The 24,961-nt window shown below is 40.5% G+C and overlaps 1 protein-coding gene across 1 annotated transcript in view; it reads left to right on the top strand.

Moving 5' to 3' along the window:
* ABCA13 (ATP binding cassette subfamily A member 13) overlaps window positions 1–24,961 on the top strand; it is a gene marked incomplete at both ends in the record, with an annotated part of 438,366 nt that overhangs the window by 314,893 nt on the left and 98,512 nt on the right. The window contains 4 exons of the mRNA XM_081283275.1: window positions 5,520–5,574; window positions 6,924–7,101; window positions 10,103–10,218; window positions 15,359–15,515. Coding sequence (XP_081139401.1) covers window positions 5,520–5,574; window positions 6,924–7,101; window positions 10,103–10,218; window positions 15,359–15,515 — 506 coding nt within the window. The remainder of the gene's footprint in view (window positions 1–5,519; window positions 5,575–6,923; window positions 7,102–10,102; window positions 10,219–15,358; window positions 15,516–24,961) is intronic.

Here is a 24,961-nt window from a genome sequence, read left to right as displayed (position 1 = left end):
TCTCCACAAAAATATTTGTAGCTTTTCAGTGCAGAATGAGCTGCAGAAGTGTTTGACATCCAACCTGTTTTCTTGCCACTGTATGGATCTGTCCTTTGGAAAATCATGAGTATGTGTTGAAGAGCGGTCCATGACATGTTGGTAGAAATATGGGTTGTGGTGTCTGCAGCCCCAGGTTTGAATCCCAGCCTGTCATAGCTCTCAGATTCTGGAAAGCTCTTCCATACCTTCACTTTGGGTGCCTCTTGTGAAAAGGGTGTAATAATACTGGTATGATAGAGTTGCTCTATAAGAATTTGTACAAACAGCCCAGGGTCCTAAATAGCATACAATGCATGACCACAGGCTAATTTTTGTAGCTGTTCCTCAGCATCTGTCGAGAATTGGTTCCAGTCTCCACTATGGGTACCAAACTCTGCAGATGCTCAAGTCCTTTATATAAAATGACAATGGTGTGGCGTGTACATATAACTGAGTCCCATCTTCCCATGCCTAAATCATCTCTCAAGGTTACTTATAATAGCTAATGCAATGTAAATGTTATATGAGTAGTTTTTATACCATACTATTTAGGGAATAATGACAAGGGGGAAAAGTCTACACATGTTCAGTTCAGATACATCTTTCCCAAATATTTTTGATTCATGGTTAGTTGAAGCTGCAGATACGGAACCCATGAATAAAGAGAGATGACTGTATACTTCTGGATATCAGTTCTTTCTCTCTGCTCACAAGTAAGTCAGGGCTTAGACAGTGTTTGAGAACCACCGTTCCCTTACTTCTATTCCCATCTCTGTACTCCAGCCAATTTTATTCATCTTTCCTGTGTGTATGGGCTGTCGTGAGAAGACTGAATATCTACTGTCCTTGGATGTCAAGTAATCAATATAGTGTTATTGACTGTAGTCACTGTGGTGTATGTTAGATCCACAGAACTTATTCTCCTTATCCATGAAATGGTACCCTTTGACCAACATCTCTCAGTGTCCTCCACACATGGTCACTGATGAATGTCCTTTTACTCTCTGTTTTTATGAGTTTGACTTTTGAAAATCCCACACATGACTGGGGTCATGCAGTATTTGTCTTTCTGTTTCTGCCTTGTTTCACTGAGCACATGTCCTCATTTTATCCATATTGTCACAAAAGACACACTTCATTTAAAAAAAATTGAATAATAATAACTGTGTATGTATGTTTGTATATGTAAATATATATGTATACACATGTACAAATCTATTTTTACATATACCACATTTTCTCTACCCATATATTCCACATTATCTGTATCCATTCATCTCTCAGTAGACACTTGGGTGACCTGTACATATTGTCCATTGTGGATAATGCTACAATGAACATGGTAGTATAGAAATTATTTTATTTCCTTTGGATATAACTTTATCAATCCTTTGGTGAGATTGATGGGTCATATGGTAGTTCTATTTTTAATTTCAGGGAGCAACTCTGTATTGTTTTACACAATAGCTGTACTAATACACATTCCCACCAGCAGTGTATAAAAGGCAGTGGATATGGTAATAGCTTGACTATGATAATCATTTCACAATGTTTACATATATTAAAACATCACATTGTGCACTTTAAACATAGATGCTCCTTGACTCAGTAATGACCTTACATTCTTATAAGCCCACTGTAAATTGAAAATGTTGTAAGTAGGAAATGCATTTAATACAACTAGCCTACTAAATATTATAACTTTGCAATATAATACACTGTAGCAGATTGGTTGTTTCCCTTGTGATGGCGTGGTTGACTGAGTTGTGGTTCTCTGCCACTGTCCAGCTTCATGAAAGAGGATTATGCTGCACCTCATTATCCCAGGAAAGATTGAGATTTAAAATTTAAAGTGTAATTTCTACTGAAGTATGAAGTAGGCAAATCCCTTTTGCACTGTTTTAAAGTTAAAGAATCAAAGTTAAACCACTGGAACTTGAGATCAGTCTTTAAATACTTTTTATTTGTCAGCAGTACCTCAATAAAGACAGAAAGAAGGGCTGGGTCATAGCTCAGTGGTAGAGCACTTGCCTAGGATGTGTGAGGCCCTGGATTCAATACGCAGCACCACAAAAAGTATAAATAAATAAAAATATATTATATCCACCTAAAATATTTTTAAAAGATGGAAAGAAAGCACAAAAAAGCAATCATGATTTTAAAAAGGAAGTTTAATATAGCATGCATGAGATTGGAGATGGATGTCATTGGTGTAGAGAGTATAAGAAAATTTAAGGAAAAGGTAAAACATGCCTACAGTTAGTGAATTACCAACGTGGCAGCAATCCAGCTTTACTAATGGGATCAGTGGGAGAATAATAATATGAGAGCTTTGGATCTAATTGTAAGGGACATCTGTGCTGAAAGAATATGTTTATTTCTACTACTTCTTGGAAATTCTCTAGGGCTGCTGGGAGGGGAGTGGATGATGAAACTGGGGAGAGGCTAGCTGAAAGATGATGTAAATTAGGGCTGTCCAGGAGGGGTGCTTGCTGTGCAATGGAGTTGAGGAGGAAGTGACAGAACTGGAAACCTCCAGGACATGTGGTGTGAAGAAGAGTGGGCAGATGAGGAGTCTTCAACTTTAAGCCTGGGTGACTGAGGGCAGGAGATGATGGGGTGGTTCACGGTGGTGAGAAGGAGGCAAATATCCCTAGGCTGATGCAGATTGCTTTGGACTTCACATGCCCGCAGGGTGTGTGGGGAGAAGTGTAGAATATAGTCATGGTACTCAAGGCAGGCTTGAGAAGACCCAAGAGGAGTGTGATGGGGTGGGGTACAGAGAGCTCAGGAAACTTCTGGCCAGGCCCACGTTTCTGCTGTGTGAGGAGAAACATCAGCTATGGAGGGTGTTCTGTTCAGTCCGAAGCTGGGTACACTGCAGTTCAGTTCTGCCACTGAACATCTGGAATTAGCACAGACCTCTCAAGTCAAGGTCTATGATGTTTTGGAGAGATCCAAGGAGGCAGGTTCAAAAATATAAGAAGCATATGATGAGAGGGTGGGGATGCTGGGTCAGTCCATCTCCTGGGAAAGAGAGAGGACTGGATCTTGAATTCAATCCTATCGCCAGTGGTTTACTCAGTTATGCCTATTTAAACCCAGAGGGCGTGGTGTCCAACAAGACTGCTGTTTTTTTCAGATGCCAACTATACTTCAAGGGTTCTGAGGCCATCTGCACTTCTGACTGGCTAGAAATGTGGAGTGCCCATGACCCCATCAGGTTTGATTATTTGCTAGAATAATTCATAGAATTTAGGAAAGCACTACACTTACAACAGTTTTATTTTAAGGATACAAATCAAGAGGATCAGCCAAAATGGAGAGATGCATAAGGCAAAAGTTCTGGAAAAGTTTCAGAGCTTCCATGCTCTCAACTCAAGGAATCTGGGCATGTCCCCCTCCGAGGACATCCAGTTGTTCACTAACCTGACCTCCACTGAGCCTTCATTTGCAGAATTTTAACTTGGGTTTTAATTATGATTAAGTAAGCTATTGCCTACATAACTAAATTCAATATCCAGTCCTCTCTCTTCCCTAGAATTTGAGCTTCCCATTCTCTAATCTTATCTTTCATTAATTATATTTTTTGAACCTTCCCCCTTGGACCAACTTCTCCCTCCAAAACATTATAGACCCAATCTGTTTCCTATGAGCCATGATGATGCTTTAGCTAGCTGAAGACAATTCCAAGCTTCCTCTTGCCCCAGATATGTGTGTGTGTGTGTGTGTGTGTGTGTGTGTGTTTGTATTTTCTAGTTGAATAATTCCAGTATTCTCTTATGTTTCTAAAATGACATGATTTCCAGATCTTCATGGGCTAACCACACTTTTCTGAGTTTGCTTTTATCAAGAATATTCTCATTCGTACACAGACTCTGGAATACCATACAACATTGCAACTATACTCCCCCTCTCTGCAGCACCCAAAGGGACACCTGCCACACTTGGCAGAATCTCCCCTCGTGTAAGCACTTCTAAGGTCTGCTGGCTTTTATATGACCACCTGGTAGATCTGGTCGCTATCAGACTCCTCATCAAATGAAAGGCTTGCTGCCTATGGGTCAGACCTTTTGCTGGAAAGCATAGTAACTGGAAAATACTATAAAGAGTAAGGACAGAAGTCACATTCAGCAAAAGACAGACAAGGGAGAGAAAGAGTAGGGAATGTTAGTGGTCCAGACAGACAAGGAGTCCTCTCCATGCAGTTGTTTGTAATGCTCTGGGAATCCACACAACAGACATGGGACCCCCCCATCCCTGCCCCAGGAGCCAGGACAGAATATCTTTACAATATTAATTTATAATCAGAGAACTTATTCTGGAAACTGTACAAGAGACTAGCTGGGTCATTAGCTCCCACTGTTCTGTCTGCCATGATTCAGAGCTTTCTTTAGTGGATGATTGAGTCCACAATGGAGGAAATAAAAAGGCTGGTCAAGTTGAAGAGAACAGGTGGTAAACAGACAGAAGTCAAGGTGTCTGGCAGCAAAACTGTTGGGATTTTGGAGCACTTTGGTCTGTTTTAACACTGTACCTTTTAATTTATTTATGTTTATTTATACTCCATGATTGTTTTAGTAAGAATTTGATGTCCCCCCATAAGGGAATGCAAAATATAAACAACAGGATTAATTGAAAATGAGTTCAAAGGAGAAGGAAAATACAGGAGTGACTACATAAAATAAAGCAAAGATTTTGTGTTTACTGAATTGGCCTCCATGTTCAAGCCACAATTTATCTACAAACATTTAAAACAACCAATTAGAAAAAGGAAGCCCAATTACTCTCATAGTTCACAGTGTCTTTAAGATGAAACACAAACCATTTGCCTGAAGTTATGGAGTTCTTGATATAGTATTGACTGGGATTTGCTAGAGAAGAGATACCATGCTGTGTGATATTATGAACAACTTTTTAAATGAAATCCTTTTACTTGAAACTTTATGGCAATTTCTCTATATTGGCTGCTGGCATTGCACTAATGTACAAGCCTGAGAAAGCAAACAAAGCCAAGGACAACTCCAAAATAAAAATTGTACCAAGGAAAAAAGAAATTTTTGAGTTTTCTATCTGTCTAGATCTGGCTTGATCTAGATGTGAACTGAATATTGACCTGGTTTCTATCAGATGACCTCCTCTGCGTATTGTTATGTAGCCTGAGTCTGTTTCTTCACCATAAAATATGAATGGTATATTCCTTCAGTACTGAGATACTTACAACACTTAACGATAACATATAACATGAGCATAGTACCTGACATATAATGCGTTTATACTACATCCTAGTTATGTTTAACCAGGGCAGCAATGCAAAATTCCCAGTGCACATTAGCTGAATTACATGACAGAATTTGCCATTTGTTGCTACTTAAGGACTGAGGCCTGAGTAAAGCACCCAGGAGATGTTTTGTGGGCAAGGAGACTCTATGTGGGTTGAAGGTGGGCTGTGTGTCACCATGCAGCAGAAGGCTTACTTTTCAAAATGTTGTTCGCAGGAATTACACTCTATAGCCACCCATATGGAGGATCCTTGCTGAATGAAGACAAGATGTGAGTTGAAGGAATGCTGGAAGGGCCCCAAGTATGGAAGAATATCTTTCAGTCTCTTAGTGGTGATTTTGATCCCTTTTTGACATTTGTTGGGAGAGAATTTGGCATATATAGTTAGCGGCACAGGGCCTGGGCATCTCTTTGAAAAGGAGGAGGAAAGTGATTATTAAAAGGGTCAGTGCTTTGACTGAGCTTAAAATGGATGAGAATATCATGCAGCTCTATTTTTAAGCAGAACTCATCCTAAGGGGATGTGTTTCCCACAGCTTATGGGACTGCACATCTTCCAGGACACTTTTTCAATTTAACATCATAAATGTGGAATTCAGATAGGTGAATATAGTAGTGTCTCCCTGGATATTTCTCATGTGAGATTTTCCTCACAGTCCCAATGGGGCTTGGAGCCATTGGGCAGGTGTTAAAACCAGCTCTTTTAGGTAAGAATGTCAGTTTCCTTTGTCTTATTACAAGATATAGTTCTGTCCAACTTCTCTTTTTTTCTTCCATCTCCCTTTCCATATCATGTTTGACAAACTTTTAGTTAAAATTCAATAATAAATATAAATACTATTTATGCACTTGCTATGACCTACCAAGGTGAGAATAAAATATGCTTAATTGGTATTCTCTCCTCAAATCATTACCATCACAGAAAGGATGGGTTGCTGTTTGTCCTCTCATTCACATACTGATTTTCAGAATAATATCTTTAACAGTCTCTGACACCTGCCTAGAGTTCCAGGAGTGGGCTAGTTGACATCTTTTATAGAACAAGACATGTTGGAAAAGAAGGCATGGCCCAGAGGATGTTTGGTGGTGTTTCATCATGTTGGACACCTGAAAGATCGTTTGTGCACTGCTGTTCCCAGTGGAACAGAGGAGAGCAGGCAGCACATGGCTGGACAAAAGAACAAGAGTAGTATTCCAGTTTTAAAAAGTGCTCAAGAGAGTGTGCAATGTGTATGATTAGACCTTGACCATTTGTAAAATTATTTTGGTATTTTAAGTAACTAAATTTGGAGATGGGCCTGCAAGGTATGCAAATGCCCCTTATTGGCAGGGGCTGCTGTAGAACAAAGAAATCCCAATGTAGGCAAAGTCCACACTGTATTTTGAATGTCACCCTGGGCATGTCTTTCATTTGAAATTGCTCCTCAACTTTATAATTCTCAGTTATGTCTTTTAGCTTCTGAACAATAATCCATGTCTCCAAAGTTGGTCACAGGGATTTAATGAAAGAATTCTTATATTCAGCTAGTCTGCCTAAATGATTATCATCCCTGATTTTAATAGAAAGAAGACCCCTGTTATTCCTCTAAATCTAACAAGCTATTCTGTTTTGCCTACAGCCTGGAGAGCATCCGCCAGTGTGGTGTTGCCCTCTGCATTGTGCTGGGATTCTCTATCCTGTCTGCATCAATTGGTAGCTCTGTGGTGAGGGACAGAGTGACTGGAGCCAAGAGGTTGCAGCACATAAGTGGCCTTGGCTACAGGACTTACTGGTTCACTCACTTCCTGTATGACATGGTAGGATTTGGGATGAGATCCCAGTAACCTCTATGCTAGTGATCCCTTCAATGTGTGTGTGTGTGTGTGTGTGTGTGTGTGTGTGTGTGTGTGAGGGTGAGGAGACCTGGGCATGTGGGGACTATCCACAAAAGAAGGGATCATTTTATTATTGAGAGCATTTCAGGTTAAGTCACCTTTACTGGTCATTATCTGTCATTTAGGAATGCTTCATATGGCAAAGACTCAGGAATCTCAGGCTGGGAAATGAAGAGCCTGACCAGAAATGCAAAGTTTCTTATTAGGGAAATGAATAAATAATCACCTTTAATATGCACTTTTGAAGGGGTGGGTGATGAGGTGATTAATAAATAATTAGAAAAGATCTGTCATCTGCATGCTTAAAAGCACCCCCCACTGAGGCTTGAGCTCCATTCCCTAGTTTATACAGCAGTTATTAGTATTTCTTGCAGGAATTCAGTTTCCCAGCAGAAACTCTCCTGATCATTATCTGTGGTCCCAAAGAAGACAGTAACAGATGCATTGTTGAGCTGTTCCCTAGAGTTGAGGACATTTATCTTGCTTTAGAAAGTGCATCTTCTTTGAGAGAAGTGCTCTTTGATGGTCAGTAGTCACTTTCATTGTTACAGAGTGGCATTGCCCTTTTTGTAGGAATGTGATATTTTTGTCCTTGTGCCTTCATAAATGACTCATCCTATGATTTGAGAAATTTTATGTCTGTGGAAGTAGGGCAGGCTTAACATTTGCTGAGTACTTGCCATTAACTAGGTTCTATAACAGCTGTGTTATTTTGTGCAGAATCTGATGCATTAACATGTTGCTCTTATGTAGTATTTATTCCTTTGAGCTGGCTTAGAATTTAGCAGATTTGTTTCTTTTTGATCATGTAACCTAGATTTTTTTTTAAAAAGTACAGTTTATGCAGGTCACACCTGAGTTCATCTCAATCAGGGTTTTCCCCAAACCTACTTGGTGGTAGTAACCATCTAGACACTTCCCTAGATTCCTGAGGGCCCACCTGCAAGATTGTGTTCTATGGGTGTGGATAGGTCTTTGAGGTCTTCCTTTCATTAGAACCCCAAGGTAATTTATGAATCTCAAACAAGACTGAATAATGCTGGTCCTTAGATGCCCTCATCTTTACCAAGGGGTTCTTGTAGGCTGGAGAGAGGAAATGGTTCATCCAGGATCATAATTCTGATTGGTATGGCACAGGCTCAGTGCCTGCTTTTACCTCCTGTTCAATTTGGTGCAGTACCACATGTGGCCAAGAGTCACTCTTCTGTTCCACGTCTCCCATTCATGGTGTCTAATGGACTCACCATCCCCAGAGAAAGGGAAGATGAACCAAGTCATAGGACCAGGACACCAGAGAGCATCCAAAGTTTTCCAAAACCCTAGGGTTTTTCTTTTGCTACCTCCTTAATTGACAGTTTCTTTATTCCTCACACTCAATGTGAGGCTCTTATTTACCTATAATATTTGTCTTTGGAGTTTCAGGATAGGGAGGATTTATTAGCTTCTTGATTTATTGTTTCTTCTATCTTTATGCATCCATTCCCTGATCATTCTATTTGATGACTCATTAGATGAATAGAATAAATGAATAAAATATTTTATTCATTTGACCTTCTATGTGTCAAAGTATGTCTGGATGTTAATTTCCACCCAAAATCCAACTTTCAAACCCAATAGTCAATGTAATGGTATTAGGAGGTGGGACCCTGAGAGGAAATTAGTCATGTAGGTGGAACCCTCTGGAATGGGTCGGTGCCTTTATTTAAGGACCTTAGAGAGATCTCTTCCCATTTCCACCATGTGAAAGCACAGCGAAAATGTATCATTTATGAAGAAAAAGGTGGGCGCCCCTCACCAGAAAACAAATCTACTGATGCCATGAATTTGAGCTTCCCAGCTAGCAAAACTGTGAACAATACATTTCTGTTATTTATCAGCCGCTCAGGCTATGGTATGCTATTTTAGTTACTCAAATGGACATAATTGTTGATCCTAAAGTCATGAAAAAGTTAGAGAATATCTCTCCTGTCATAGAGCTTATAATCTAATGGGAAGCAGTAGAAAACCACTAAATAAATGTACCAGGTAGAAGGGGCTCATAGCTAGATGTATTGAGAAAATAAAAAGGGGCAATAGGGAGGAGGATAACTTTAAATTGGGAGGTCAAAGAGGGATATGAAATTTAAGCTGAGATCTGAAAAGTAAGCATGAATTAGCCACATGGGTGACACTGAGAAGAGCTCTACAGCCAGAGGCTCCCCAAAGAATAATCTTTGAGTATTGAGAGCCCCAAGAAGCGCCCTGGCTGTTGTCCTGTGGGAGTATCTCAAAGGAAGGCTATCTAGGAGGGCAGGACAAGGAGTCTGCCCTTCGTTCTACATGTGGGCAGAGCCTTGTTCTTGGAGAGTGGCTGGATTCCTTGACCTTTCTGAAAGAAGATGGGTAGAACTGACCCTGTCAGGCTGCTAGGGCTGCCATACCCCAAAATACCACAGACTGGGCACTTAGCAGAAACTTATCTTCTCACAGTCCTGGAGGCTGCAAGTCTGAAACTGAGGTACAAACAGGTTGGTTTCTCTGGGGATTCTATCCTTGGCTTGTAGATGGTGCTTCTTGTGTCTTTGTGGTTTCATCCCTCTGTGTATCTGTGTGCTGATTTCCTCTTCTTATAAGGGCACAATCACATAGGACCAGGCTTCACGTGTGAACTTAATCACTTCTTTGAAGCCCTGTCTCCAAATACAGTCATGTTCAGAAGTCCTAGGTGTTCAACAGTTGAATTCTGGGGGGGACATCACTCAGCCCATAACAGTGACTGTCCTGATTGTCTAGGACAAATTATACTACCAGTCTTGCAACGTGTGAAGTAGGAGCTATGTTTAAGCAGAAGTTAACAGGAACATTTGAGATAAGTGGCTAATGATACATACAACATGACCAACTCATGCAACACGTCTCCTTTTTTTTCTTTTTATTTTCTCAGCTCTTTTACTTGGTTTCCGTCTGCCTGTGTGTCGCCATTATTATGGCCTTCCAGTTAACAGCTTTCACTTTCCGTGAGAACTTGGCGGCCACAGCCCTCCTGCTGGCACTTTTCGGGTATGTGATGAGAAACACTGCTGCAAAATTATGGTTTGTTTTCTGAAAGAGAAAACCCTCAGGATGGCTTTGAACCTGCTGTTGGCTTCATGATTTTCTCTCCTCCTGAGCAATTATGTTGCTTCTACAAGGGACGCTGAACAAACAAGCTTGAGCAAGATGATGAATGCTCCCGTGGAGGGAGGAAGGGTGACAGGGTCATAATGAAGATGGCATTGGCCCTGTCTCAGAAAGGCCCTCAAGCTGTTTGACAAACTTGTGCAATGGGAAATGGATTCTCTGTTATTCTCACTTTGACATTAATCGTGGGCTCAAATACATAATCCAGTTAGCTCTGAAATTGCATTTGAGGAGATTCTCTTGTGAAGCGCTGTCTGGCATATATTTCCCTCTCCTATAACGTTAGTAGTTGGAAAATGTTTTGCCTGACTTCGATTACTTTTTTCTCAGAGAAAAAAAAATCGCATAAAGAGAAAAATCACTGTACAAATTTCTCATATGTACACTAATCAGGATCATTACGAGTGGACCCTAAATAATGCCTATCTGATATCAGAAATATGTGTCTTATGTGGCCAGCGTATGTGTTTGCTTATAGATACTTGCTTATAGGGAAATAATTACTGTACTTACTTTATCGTAATTCAAGGCTATTTTGAAATAAAACATTCAGCTTTAATTTAAGCCTAAGATTACAACTAAAATGATTTCTACATACTTCTTATATCAGTGATTCAGGATTTTTTAGAACATCTAATTAGGTTATGAAAAATTATTTGAAGAAGTATTCATCATTATCAGATGAATGCATCAATAAATTAATTGATAGATGAATAAGTGGAAGGATATGTAGGAGGACAGAGAAAGGGCAACAGGAATATTGATATTGCTACTCTCTAATACTGTGGCCTTGGAAATATAAATTCTTCTGTCTAAGCCTCAGTATTTCCCTGTAAAACTCAAATTCTGTTTCTGGAAAGATTAAATTGGATAGTTCCTGCAAACAGCTTCTCTAATGAATGGTACAGAGTCCAATTAAATTAATTTTAGCTATTATTGTTACTCTTGGAATTATTTTACTCTTTTGGAGATACGATGCCCTCTGCTATAAAACATGCTATAGTAGACATGTTTTTTTTTTGAATATTCTGTTTGAAATTAAGCTCTTATATAAAGAACTATATATGTATATGGCCTGATTTTTAGTTTGTTGATCCCTTTGAGTACATAAGTCATATGTCTTATAGAGTTAGAAAATGGACTTTACTAACAAAAAATAAATGATTTTTGAATTTTAGAGGAACAGATTTCAAAAATTAAGAAATATAAGGTCAATGTTTAGAAATTCTTATAAGCATATTTTTTGAGAGAGAGATTTTTTTTTAATATTTATTATCAGTGGACACAGCATCTTTATTTTATTTGTATGTGGTGCTGAGGATCGAACCAAGCGCCCCGCGCATGCCAGGCAAGTGCGTTACCCCTTGAGCCACATCCCCAGCCCCCTTATAAGCATATTTTAAGGAAATTGTATTAACCATAAATTTGATTATGAGCTCCTTTAGGAATTTGCACCAAGTTAATAATTCTCCCTATGTATAGAACTACATTTTTAAAAAAGAGGTTTAAAGACTCACAGATCTGTTGATAAACAATTTCTATTACAAACTTCCTGTTCAGAATTCTTAGGTTAGCAGGAATAAGAAGATATAAAAGATAAGTCAGACTGTGTTTGCTATCTGGACTAATTTCCAATAAAGTAGAGCCCAAAAGAGTTCATGGGGTAACATCTAGTCGTAGACTAACCCAGATTTAAAAGGTCATTATTTCCTCACTGGAGCAAAGCCACCCCACTGTGAAACTCTGAAACCAGTGACCCACTACTATGGGTGACAGAGCAGAGAGAGCCTCAGTCTGGGGAGCTGCATCTCCTGCATACCCAGTCATCTATGGGTGAGGATGCAGAGGTGACTCACTCTTGTCCCCACCAGAACCTGTAGGTACCAGAAGCCCAAGAACAATCTCCAGGAAGGCTGAGTCCCAGAACAAGCTGGAACCTCAGAACACATCCCTGATTGAGGGAGGGACATGCAATGAGTTGGACTCTAAGAAAATAAGAGCTGAGATAAATGAATAGATGCTCTCTAGGAGATAACAAAACACAAATGCCTAGTCACAGTGTTTATCTTTTTCTTTCAAGTAAAAATTGATGGAAGGGGATTATTAAAAAGAGGAAAATGACACTTAAAATTCTCTGAAAGAAAAAATAGTCCAGCTCGTATAAAAAAAAATTAAACTCTAGAATATATTTGGGGCATGTTTGGTGCTGAATGATTATGAGGATGAAGTCACAGAATCCTCTTTGGTGTCTTGGGAAATTCACACAGAGTAGGGAAAGGGTCAGTTTTCGAAGGGGGGATGTGATAACAATACCCTGCCATAAATTCCAGGAAACTACTCAGCAGTACACCAATGTCCAGCAAATTCTAAAATCCTTAAAACGATACATTATATTTTAGTAAAATATCATGGAATAGAAAAAGCTAAAGTAGGGTTCACGCCCCTCAATAAATTATGTTCTACAAGTCAATTCAATTTTTTTCTTAAAAAATGCAAAAGATAAGGGGATTTGAGCTGCTAATATATTCATTTCAACCAACTAATGAAAATGTAGTTAAAAAAAAAAAAGTGATGTGGTGGAATCATCACTGGCTGAAAGCCACTCTCAAAGGCTGCTCATTAATGTAGCAATAGGAGCTCCCTGGTGGCATCATTTAGACTATGTCTTTGTCTCTGATTCACTTTTCTTAGACAATGCTCTGATCTACTTGTCAAATATTTAAATGACAAAACCCAGTATGGAAACCTTATGTAACAATAACAAAGTGCAGATTCTGAGCCATCTTCAGTGGAGCAGGGCCTAGCTTCCAGGTGAGGATTAATCCCACCAATAGATTGGAGGAAGGCATTCTTAGATTTCATCCTCCAATGCAGAGATGCTGATCAAAGGGGGTGGTGATCCTGCTGTGCTTTGTGCAGTGCTGACCACATCAGATGCTCAGTGCAGAGCCTCTTTCCCTAATTCCCCTAAACCCCACATTGCCAAATTTAATAGAGAGAGCTGGCTGGATATCATGTTTTACAAGGAACAAAGAGTGATCTGGTCTTTTGTAGTGGAGGCATATGCGGACCAAAATGGTTATTTTCGGCTATTATGAAGTCTGTCATGTGGAAAAGAAAAGCAATCTGTTACATGTTGTTCTATAATATAGAGTTTGAACCAGTAGTTTTAAGTTAAGACAATTTTTTGTTCACTTCCAGAACAAATTTTATGGCAATTAAAGCTACCCCCAAGTTTGACTCATATGCTGCTATTGCTTGTTGCAAAAATACTTTCAATACTGTGATTTTATTTGCTTCTCAACAAAGTTAGATAGCAGAAGGTAGCACTTGATTTTTGCCCCAGAAGAGACAACAAAGGAGAAAATATAGATAAGTGGTGTATATGAGTGGGGGTAGGGGTTGATTCTTCTATGTAGTAATTTATTTCAGACAGATATTGACAGTTTGAAGAAATGAGAAGTCACAGTTCCTCTCTTAGTAATTATTTTGGTTTAACTTAATTCTTTTATACAGCAAGTATTTTAGAATAATTGTTTTATGGCTCTCATCTCCAATGTGCTCAAATAATTTTCATCAAGTCCAAATTAGGATGTAGACTGCTATTGAGTAAAGTTTCTGAGATACTGTATGATTTTATATATAATATTCCAAATATTTTCCAAAATAAGAGAATGTAGTTTTTATCCCAGGAATGCATTCCAGTATCACAGATTTCTTTTGAAAAGGAAAGTTTTAACTAAGATAGTCACCATCTTGAGGCCCTGACATCTCACATCATTTCAGTCTCACTAGTTAACATATTAAGAAAAGCTTAGTCATTTAAAGGTACTGAAGTATTTCAGGTTTAACAGTCACTATAAAGAAAACAGTGATGTGTTTACCTTCAGTGTACAGAGAACACACAAGGACTCTGGATGTATGAAGCTTATGGGAAAGGCTATGATTTAAAATAAGTAGCTTCTCTGCTGATATTTGGAACTATCATTCGAAGTGCCAGTTTCCTTTAAAATGGTGTGCAATACAATGACACCATTTTGCTGCAACAGAAGGAAGTAGGAGGAAGTTGGCCATGAATGAAACTCAGTTTTAAGACTGTGGGAGATAAAACAAAGAAAATAAGAGGTTTTATTTTAGGGACAGGGTGTATTTTTAGATGTAGATGTCACCAGAAACTCACAGGGACTGCTTCCAGGGCTCAGTATTTAGCAATACTCCTTCTTACTCAGTCTTGGTATGTTCAGAAATTAATCCCGTGCCAGACTCATGTATGGTCAGCTCTGAAAGTTTGAAAAAGTTGTCGACTCTTGGTTGCTCTACCTGGAGGAGAAGGATCAGAGTTCCACCTTTTACATTGTTGGGGTATGTGTGGAGGAGTAGAGGACACTGTGGAAGTGACAGCATAGTGCCTACTATGAATATGCATTTTGTACATGAAACTTTCAGATTTTATCTTTATGCCTTATTTTTATGTAGAGCACTGGTGGCTTTTCATATTCTCATTATTTTTCAATTCTCACTGTAACAGATAAGCATTATTTCTTTTTTAAAAATAATTTTTTAGTTATAGGTGGTCACAATATCTTTATTTTATTTATTTATTTTTATGTGGTGCTAAGGATCAAACCCAGTGCCTCACACATGCTAGGAAAGCACTCCACCACTGAGCCACAACCCCGGCCCCAAGCATTATTTCTTAACGATGAGACACGGAACAGAGAAGTGTCCCATGGCAGGAAGAGGTGGTGGGGGATATCAGCTGATTTGCCCCAGGTCCCAAAGCTGGAAGGTCAGGCTCCTAACCAACGTACACAGTGCTCTTTCCATTATGTTCAGGGTCATTGGAAGCCGCAGGAAGAGCGCTTTGTCTATTGGAGACCATGAGATATATTACATGAAGTGTATTTTTGTTAACTATGTACAGAAAAACTTTACCAGGCCAGTAAAATTGCATCTGTAATTCAGTCATTATAAAAATAAACGTAGGAGAATAAATATAAATTTCCACTCTGTTTTTCAGATATGCAACACTTCCATGGATGTATCTGATGTCCAGAATCTTCTCCAGTTCAGATGTGGCTTTCATCTCCTACATCTCATTGAACTTTATCTTTGGTCTGTGCACCATGCTAATGACCACCATGCCCCGGATCCTGGCCATCATCTCCAAAGCCCAGGTCAGTCAGTGGCAATGTGCCATTTCTGAAGGCATGAACGAGAGGAGAACAGGGATGCGTGTGTCTTTTGTTGTTTTTCCTACTGCAATTCAATGGAAATGTGCTAGTATCCACTGCCTTCAAATTCCAGAAAAAGAAATGCATTCTAATTTAAAAACCCATCTGTAGCATTATAAGAGCCATGTCCTGGCTTGGTGATAATTGAACAAAGGATGCACAGTTGCAACTGTTCCAAAAGCCAAGGCAGATCTATGAAGATGGTCACTGCTGCATACCTGGCACCTTTCTCAGAGATGGTTCAATGGTGAAATACTGATTAATGATGGATGAGTTAATGCAATTGTTATAGTTAAAGCTTTGTCCCAGGGTTTCATACACTGACTTCCAGACCACTCATGGATAATCGAATCAAGCCTTTATTGAAGCGCACCGGTAGCGGCTGACCAAAACATAAGGCTGTTCCCCTAATCAGCCCCGAACAATTGCAAGGGCACTCCTTATAAGCCTGAAAACCGCAAAAAGGGATGTTCAGGGGTCTAGCCAATGCAAGCAAGCCAGGTTACAGAAGCGGGACAGTGCAGTCAAGCAGAGGGAAGCCTAACCAATCACAGTTATCCCAGTCACCCCAGTTACAGAAACAGAGCCCCGTTACCCTAGTTACAGAAACAATACCCCATTAGGTAGTTCCGTGTTCTTAAAGGTTTCTATAGCAAAAGGAAAAGAACACCTTGCTCCAGTCATGACTCTTCTACTTGGCATGGTTGTTTTACAGGATGAAGTCATAAAACAAAATGGAGTCACGTTTGCTCCTACTACCACACAATGATAAGTGCCTTGTCACAATGTCACCATGGCAGTGGCTGGACACTACAGTGTAGGATGGGCCACAGCAACTGACCCTACTTTCAGATCATAACACATCTATATGGATTCTGCCTTCTCTCCTATATCCCCTAGTACTAATTTAGTTTTTACTAAAGGAATAAAAAACAGTAAATTCTACTAAGAAATAGAGAAATGCTTTTCTTCATTAGGCCATTCCCATTAGCAAGGACCTTTTAGGGTACTTTCCAAACGTCCAAATAGGTGTCTAGGTCAAGCTGAATGCTTTCTGTAGACACATTCCAATTGTTCCTTGCCATTCCCCTTCTCTTCTGTCTCTCCTCACTCTTGGCCTGTACTTCAAGCCATCTGACAGCCCATGTGTGACCAATGGGTATAGACTTCAGACCTTATGCTCTATTTTGAGTCTATATTTTAACCCTTTTTGTTTCTGCACTCTTTTCTCACCTCTGATCACATTGTTCCCTTCTGGCTTCCTGCTGTCCACATGAGCTTTGATTTCTCATTTGTTCCCAGGGTTTGACTGATGCTTAGTTTGAGGAAATCACCGGAGAAAGGTACAGAGCTCCCTGTTGAAGGATGTGCTGCTGGTGTCATTCCCAATGACTCAAGAACTGATGTCTACCTGATGAGGCAGCTTTACTCCTCATGACTGGATCAGACTTAGCAGTCTCTTGAATGATGGCCAATATTATTTTTTATTATTGTGCCTCATGTTTGTGCAGAAGCAGTGAAGTATGTAAATATCCATTACACATTCAATGAGGGGAATGATCTATTTCAGTGATTTTTTTTACAGATCTGGTTTGATAGTAATCTGTGTTAATATGTCTAGCCTTTAAATAGAAAGCTTTCAGAACAATTAATTGGCATTAGCTTGAGAAGAATATTGAAATCAGCAGAAGCAGAATACAATTTTCCTCCCCCTCTATCAGTTTGTAATATGACATGTGCCATCAGGAATACATAGGAACTATGGTGAAAAATAAATCAGACCCCAAATAAACAATCCCAAAGGTGAGAAACTCAGAATTCAGTTCAATTCTAGGGGACAAGATAACAGAGGAAACTAGCCAGGAACATTTTCATCCATTAAAGTCTAAAAGCATGGCAGGTAGAAAGACATTGTTACTTCCAATTATAAACATCATTGCCTCCCTAAAGAAAATGCTAGCTAATAGGTACTATTTTTGCAAAAATAAAATTGGTCTAAATCAATTGGTAATAAGTAATAAGAGCAGTTTTATTACATTTTCCTATGTCTTTCTTTTCCTTTGTTCTTTATTTTGATATTCTCTGTCTTAAAAACTCACAATTATTCAAATATCATTTCTAAGAAAAGTATTCATTTGTAAGTCATGGAACAATATGATCTTACAGATTTAATGAAAAAAACCAAAAGAAAAAAAAAAGCAACTGGCTTCTCAGGTCAGTCATAACATCTAATATAACCCATATGTATTAGTCAGCTTTTTGTTGCTTTGACCAAAATACCTGACAAGAAGAACTGAGAGGAGGAAAAGTTTATTTTGAGGTCATGGTTTTCAGAGATTTAGTCCATGGGCAGGTGACTCCATTGCTCTGGGGCCAAGGTAAAGCAGAATATCATGGCAGATTGGCTTGGTGGAAGGGTAATATCTGTTCTTGGCATCCAGGAAGCGGAGATAGAAAGGGGAAAGGCCAGCAAGGAAGATGAACCCTTTCACGGCAGAATCCATCCTCAGTGGGTACTAAGGTGGTACCAGTTCCCACCTCCTCCAGCCATGTCCTACAGTTAACATCCACTTAGCCCATCCAAACTAGAATGGACTGGTTAGGTGTAGCTCTCAGAACCCAGGCATTTCACCTTCCAACATTGCTGTATTAACACAGGAGCTTTTGAGGGGCACCTCATATCAAAACCATAATGTTATATTAACCATCATGCATATAAACTATAGTGTTGATGTGATATTTTTTCATTGTTATCAAATCATAGTTGATAGAATTATGCTTTTAGTTTCTAGTGCAAGGAAGTTTAGAATCTCTCTCTCCTACTGGTAAGGATTCCAGTTGGGGGGCCAGGAGGATGTTGGTGGAGTTAAAAATAATGGTGCTTGATCCCAAAAGCCAACGGTGTGACCCCGGAGATCCAGGCTGTCTGATACGCGCGGCCTGCCCCGAGGCTACAGAAGGCGTGGCGCCGCAGAGAAGGGGTTAACCAGTCAGCAGGGAATTAAGTGGCTGCGACACGGTGGTATCCCACCAGCCAAGCCCAAGCCAGCACTGACCCCCGGGCTGAGTTCGGGATTGCAGTTGGGGAAGGAAGCCGGTAAGGCCCCGCCCCCCACAAGGGACACTCCGCTAAGGCAAACAGCGGCCACCATCTTAGAGGGCTGAAGTATCCACCGCCACTCTCCAACAGATTGCAGCAACAAAACAGGTGTGTGCGACCCAGCCCAGCCCCCATACTTAGGGGGATTTCGTATAAAATCTCTCCTAGACTTTCAGGGGGAGGCAGTATCAGAGTGAGCCTGCATAAAGACTAAAGGGGAGCTAGAGGCACCTGACGCTCAACCCCCCCTCCCATCAGCGGACAAAACAAAACCTGCCTAGCCAGCGCTGGGGGAGGGGCAAGCAGAAAAAATCAAAACCATAGAGTGCCGGGGATCCCAAAAGCCAACGGTGTGACCCCGGAGATCCAGGCTGCCTGATACGGGTGGCCTGCCCCGAGGCTACAGAAGGCGTGGCGCCGCAGAGAAGGGGTTAACCAGTCAGCAGGGAATTAAGTGGCTGCGACACGGTGGTATCCCACCAGCCAAGCCCAAGCCCGCACTGACCCCCGGGCTGAGTTCGGGATTGCAGTCGGGGAAGGAAGCCGGTAAGGCCCCGCCCCCCACAAGGGACACTCCGCTAAGGCAAACAGCGGCCACCATCTTAGAGAGCTGAAGTATCCACCGCCACTCTCCGACAGATTGCAGCAACAAAACAGGTGTGTATGACCCAGCCCAGCCCCCATACATAGGGGGAGTTCGCATAAAATCTCTCCTAGACTTTCAGGGGGAGGCAGTATCAGAGTGAGCCTGCATAAAGACTAAAGGGGAGCTAGAGGCACCTGACCCTCAACCCCCCCTCTCATCAGCGGACAAAACAAAACCTGCCTAGCCAGCGCTGGGGGAGGGGCAAGCAGAAAAAATCAAAACCATAGAGTGCCGGGGATCCCAAAAGCCAACGGTGTGACCCCGGAGATCCAGGCTGTCTGATACGGGTGGCCTGCCCCGAGGCTACAGAAGGCGTGGCGCCGCAGAGAAGGGGTTAACCAGTCAGCAGGGAATTAAGTGGCTGCGACATGGTGGTATCCCACCAGCCAAGCCCAAGCCCGCACTGACCCCCGGGCTGAGTTCGGGATTGCAGTCGGGGAAGGAAGCCGGTAAGGCCCCGCCCCCCACAAGGGACACTCCGCTAAGGCAAACAGCGGCCACCATCTTAGAGGGCTGAAGTATCCACCGCCACTCTCCAACAGATTGCAGCAACAAAACAGGTGTGTGCGACCCAGCCCAGCCCCCATACTTAGGGGGATTTCGTATAAAATCTCTCCTAGACTTTCAGGGGGAGGCAGTATCAGAGTGAGCCTGCATAAAGACTAAAGGGGAGCTAGAGGCACCTGACGCTCAACCCCCCCTCCCATCAGCGGACAAAACAAAACCTGCCTAGCCAGCGCTGGGGGAGGGGCAAGCAGAAAAAATCAAAACCATAGAGTGCCGGGGATCCCAAAAGCCAACGGTGTGACCCCGGAGATCCAGGCTGTCTGATACGGGTGGCCTGCCCCGAGGCTACAGAAGGCGTGGCGCCGCAGAGAAGGGGTTAACCAGTCAGCAGGGAATTAAGTGGCTGCGACATGGTGGTATCCCACCAGCCAAGCCCAAGCCCGCACTGACCCCCGGGCTGAGTTCGGGATTGCAGTCGGGGAAGGAAGCCGGTAAGGCCCCGCCCCCCACAAGGGACACTCCGCTAAGGCAAACAGCGGCCACCATCTTAGAGAGCTGAAGTATCCACTGCCACTCTCCCACAGATTGCAACAAAACAGGCCCAGAGTACAGCTTGAACTGCCGAGAACCATCACTGAGGGGAAATCTGGTCTAGCAGGAGAACCCAAGCCTAGCAGGAGAGAACAGGAGACTAGAGGCAAGGCTCTCGTGACTGGGCAGCTGTAAACTGCAGGCCCGCCGGCGACAGTTCATCCACTGCCAGCGTAACTGGGCGGTAGGAGAACGCCCTCCCGCTGGCGATGGATCACCTGCCCACGGCCTGAGATACTGGGCGGCGGGAGTCTGCCCGCCTGCCACGACCGGGTGCTGAAACCAAACAGAGACAGTCCAGTCACACCCCCCCATTAGGGCACCCCGGCAAGGAGACTGGGGCACGGCATAGCAGAGTAGTGTCGTCACTGGAGCTCGGACGTCGGAATTCCTTCCCAGCAGAATCCACGTTAGCAGGCATAGTTCAACAACACAAAGGAGAGACATCAGAGTAATACAGAAACAAAACAAATCCATAGAAGAGAGCAGAAACACGACAATCAAAAAGAGCTGGAAAGTAACGTGGACAACATGAGAAAACAAGGGAAAAAAGGATTTCAAACAATGCAAGACAACTCAATTCTACAGGAGGACATAGAAACTTCAGAAACAGGGATATGGAAAGAACTCAAGGGATACCTAACTCGAATGGAAAGGAATATTAGAGAAGACATGAGACAGCAAGTCCAAGAAATAAAAGTATATTTTGAAAATGAATTAAACAAACAAATTCAAATGGCAAAGAACGAGATCTACCAGGAGATAGAGATCTTAAAAAAAAATCAAACAATAATCCTAGAATTGCAGGAAACTATAAGCCAAATTAAAAACTCAAACGAGAATATTACAAATAGACTTGATCAAGTAGAAGTCAGAACATCAGATAATGAAGACAAGGTTTATCAACTTGAAAAGAATATAGTCAACACAGAAAAGATGCTTAAATCCCACGAACAATCTATTCAAGAGTTATGGGATGTCATAAAAAAACCAAATCTGAGAGTCATAGGGATAGAAGAAGGCACAGAGTTTCAAACCAAAGGAATGGACAGCATATTAAATGAAATAATTCTAGAAAACTTCCCAGAGATGAAAGATGGAATGGATTGCCAAATCCTGGAAGCCTACAGGACCCCAAACATTCAAAACCATAATAGACCAACCCCAAGACATATAATTATGAAGATAGCCAACGTACAGAACAAGGAGAGAATATTAAAAGCTACGAGAGAAAAGAGGCAGATTACTTTCAGGGGTAAACCAATTAGGTTAACGACCGATTTCTCATCACAAACTTTGAAAGCGAGAAGATCCTGGAATAATGTATTTCAAACGCTGAAAAATAATGGATTCCAACCAAGAATACTATATCCAGCAAAATTGAGCTTCAAATTTGACAATGAAATTAAAATCTTTCATGATAAACAAAAGCTAAAAGAATTTGCAGCAAGAAAACCAGCTCTGCAAAGCATTTTGAACAAAACACTACAAGAAGAGGATTTGATAAATAGTGCCCAAAACTAACAGCAGGAGGTATCTCAGTAAAGGGGGAGGAAAACAACCAAAAAGCAAAACTAGCCAAACTAAAATAAATAAATAAAGAAGCATGACTGGAAATACAAATCATATCTCAATTGTAACCTTAAATGTTAATGGCCTAAATTCACCAATCAAGAGACATAGGCTAGTAACCTGGATCAAAAAAACAAATCCAACAATATGCTGCCTTCAGGAGACTCATATGATAGGAAAAGACATACACAGGCTGAAGGTAAAAGGTTGGGAAAAATCATACCACTCATATGGCCCTCGGAAGCAAGCAGGAGTGGCCATACTCATATCGAATAAAATCAACTTCAAACCTAAGTTAATCAAGAAGGATAAAGAAGGTCACTATATACTGTTAAAAGGAACCATCCACCAACAAGACATAACAATCATCAATTTGTATGCACCAAACAATGGAGCTGCAACGTTCATAAAACAAACTCTCCTCAAGTTCAAGAGTCAAATAGACCACAACACAATAATTATGGGTGACTTCAACACACCGCTCTCGCCATTAGACAGATCCTCTAGACAAAAGCTGAATAAAGAAACTATAGAACTCAACAGCACAATCAATAACCTAGACTTAACCGACATATATAGAATATATCAACCATCATCAAGTGGATACACGTTCTTCTCAGCAGCACATGGATCCTACTCAAAGATAGACCATATATTATGCCATAAGGCAACTCTTAGTAATTATAAGGGCGTGGAGATAATACCATGCACCATATCTGACCATAATGGAATGAAATTGGAAATCAATGATAAAAGAAGGAAGGAAAAATCCTACATCACATGGAAAATGAACAATATGTTATTGAATGATCAATGGGTTGTAGAAGACATAAAGGAGGAGATGAAAAAATTCTTAGAGTCAAATGACAACACAGACACAACATACCAGAATCTATGGGACACAATGAAAGCAGTTTTAAGAGGGAAATTCATTTCTTGGAGTTCTTACCTCAAAAAAAGAAAAAACCAACAAATAAATGAACTCACACAACACCTCAAAAACCTAGAAAAGGAAGAGCAAAACAACAGCAAATGTAGTAGAAGACAAGAAATAATTAAAATTAGAGCAGAAATCAACGAAATTGAAACAAAAGAAACCATTGAAAAGATAGATAAAACTAAAAGTTGGTTCTTTGAAAAAATAAATAAGATAGACAAGCCCTTAGCCATGCTAACGAAAAGAAGAAGAGAGAGAACTCAAATTACTAACATACGGGATGAAAAAGGCAATATCACAACAGACACTACAGAAATACAGAAGATAATTAGAAAGTATTTTGAAACCCTATATTCCAATAAAATAGAAGATAATGAAGATATCGATAAATTTCTTAAGGCATATGATTTGCCCAGATTGAGACAGGAAGACACACACAATTTAAACAGACCAATAACAAAAGAAGAAATAGAAGAAGCCATCAAAAGACTACCAACTAAGAAAAGCCCTGGACCAGATGGCTATACAGCGGAGTTCTACAAAACCTTCAAAGAAGAATTAATACCAAAACTTTTCAAGCTATTTCAAGAAATAGAAAAAGAAGGAGCTCTTCCAAATTCATTCTATGAGGCCAACATCACTTTGATCCCAAAACCAGACAAAGATACTTCAAAGAAAGAAAACTACAGACCAATATCTCTAATGAACTTGGATGCAAAAATTCTCAATAAAATTCTGGCGAATCGAATACAAAAACATATCAGAAAACTTGTGCACCATGATCAAGTAGGATTCATTCCTGGGATGCAAGGATGGTTCAATATACGGAAATCAACAAATGCTATTCACCACATCAATAGACTTAAAGACAAGAACCACATGATCATCTCGATGGATGCAGAAAAAGCATTTGACAAAGTACAGCATCCCTTTATGTTCAAAACACTAGAAAAACTAGGGATAACAGGAACTTACCTCAACATTGTAAAAGCTGTATATGCTAAACCTCAGGCTAGCATCATCCTAAACGGAGAAAAACTGAAGGCATTTCCTCTAAAATCTGGAACAAGACAGGGATGCCCTCTATCACCACTTCTATTCAATTTAGTTCTCGAAGTACTAGCCAGAGCAATTAGACAGACAAAAGAAATTAAAGGCATAAAAATAGGAAAAGAAGAAATTAAACTATCGCTATTTGCGGATGACATGATAATATACTTAACAGACCCAAAAGAGTCTACAAAGAAGCTGCTAGAGTTAATAAATGAATTCAGCAAAGTGGCAGGGTATAAAATCAACACGCATAAATCAAAGGCATTCCTGTATATCAGCAACAAAACCTCTGAAATGGAAATAAGGAAAACCACTCCATTCACAATATCCTCAAAGAAAATAAGATACTTGGGAATCAACCTAACAAAAGAGGTGAAAGATTTATACAATGAAAACTACAGAACCATAAAGAGAGAGATAGAAGAAGATCTCAGAAGATGGAAAAATGTACCCTGTTCATGGATAGGCAGAACTAACATCGTCAAAATGGCGATATTACCCAAACTTCTCTACAGGTTTAATGCGATGCCAATCAAAATCCCAATGGCATTTCTTGTAGAAATAGACAAAGCAATCATGAAATTCATATGGAAAAACAAAAGACCCAGAATAGCAAAAGCAATTCTAAGCAGGAAGTGTGAATCTGGAGGCATAGCGATACCAGAGGTCAAACTGTACTACAAAGCAATAGTAACAAAAACAGCATGGTACTGGTACCAAAACAGGTGGGTAGACCAATGGTACAGAATAGAAGTCACAGAGACTAATCCACAAAGTTACAACTATCTTATATTTGATAAAGGGGCTAAAAGCATGCAATGGAGGAAGGATAGCATTTTCAACAAATGGTGCTGGGAAAATTGGAAATCCATATGCAACAAAATGAAATTGAATCCCTTTCTCTCGCCATCCACAAAAATTAACTCAAAATGGATCAGGGAACTAGGTATCAAATCAGAGACACTGCGTCTGATAGAAGAAAA

This window comes from Spermophilus citellus (genome assembly GCF_964194105.1).
Source record: "Spermophilus citellus genome assembly, chromosome: 3".
Lineage (NCBI taxonomy): Eukaryota > Metazoa > Chordata > Mammalia > Rodentia > Sciuridae > Spermophilus > Spermophilus citellus.
This window is presented reverse-complemented; position numbering and strand designations above follow the sequence as displayed.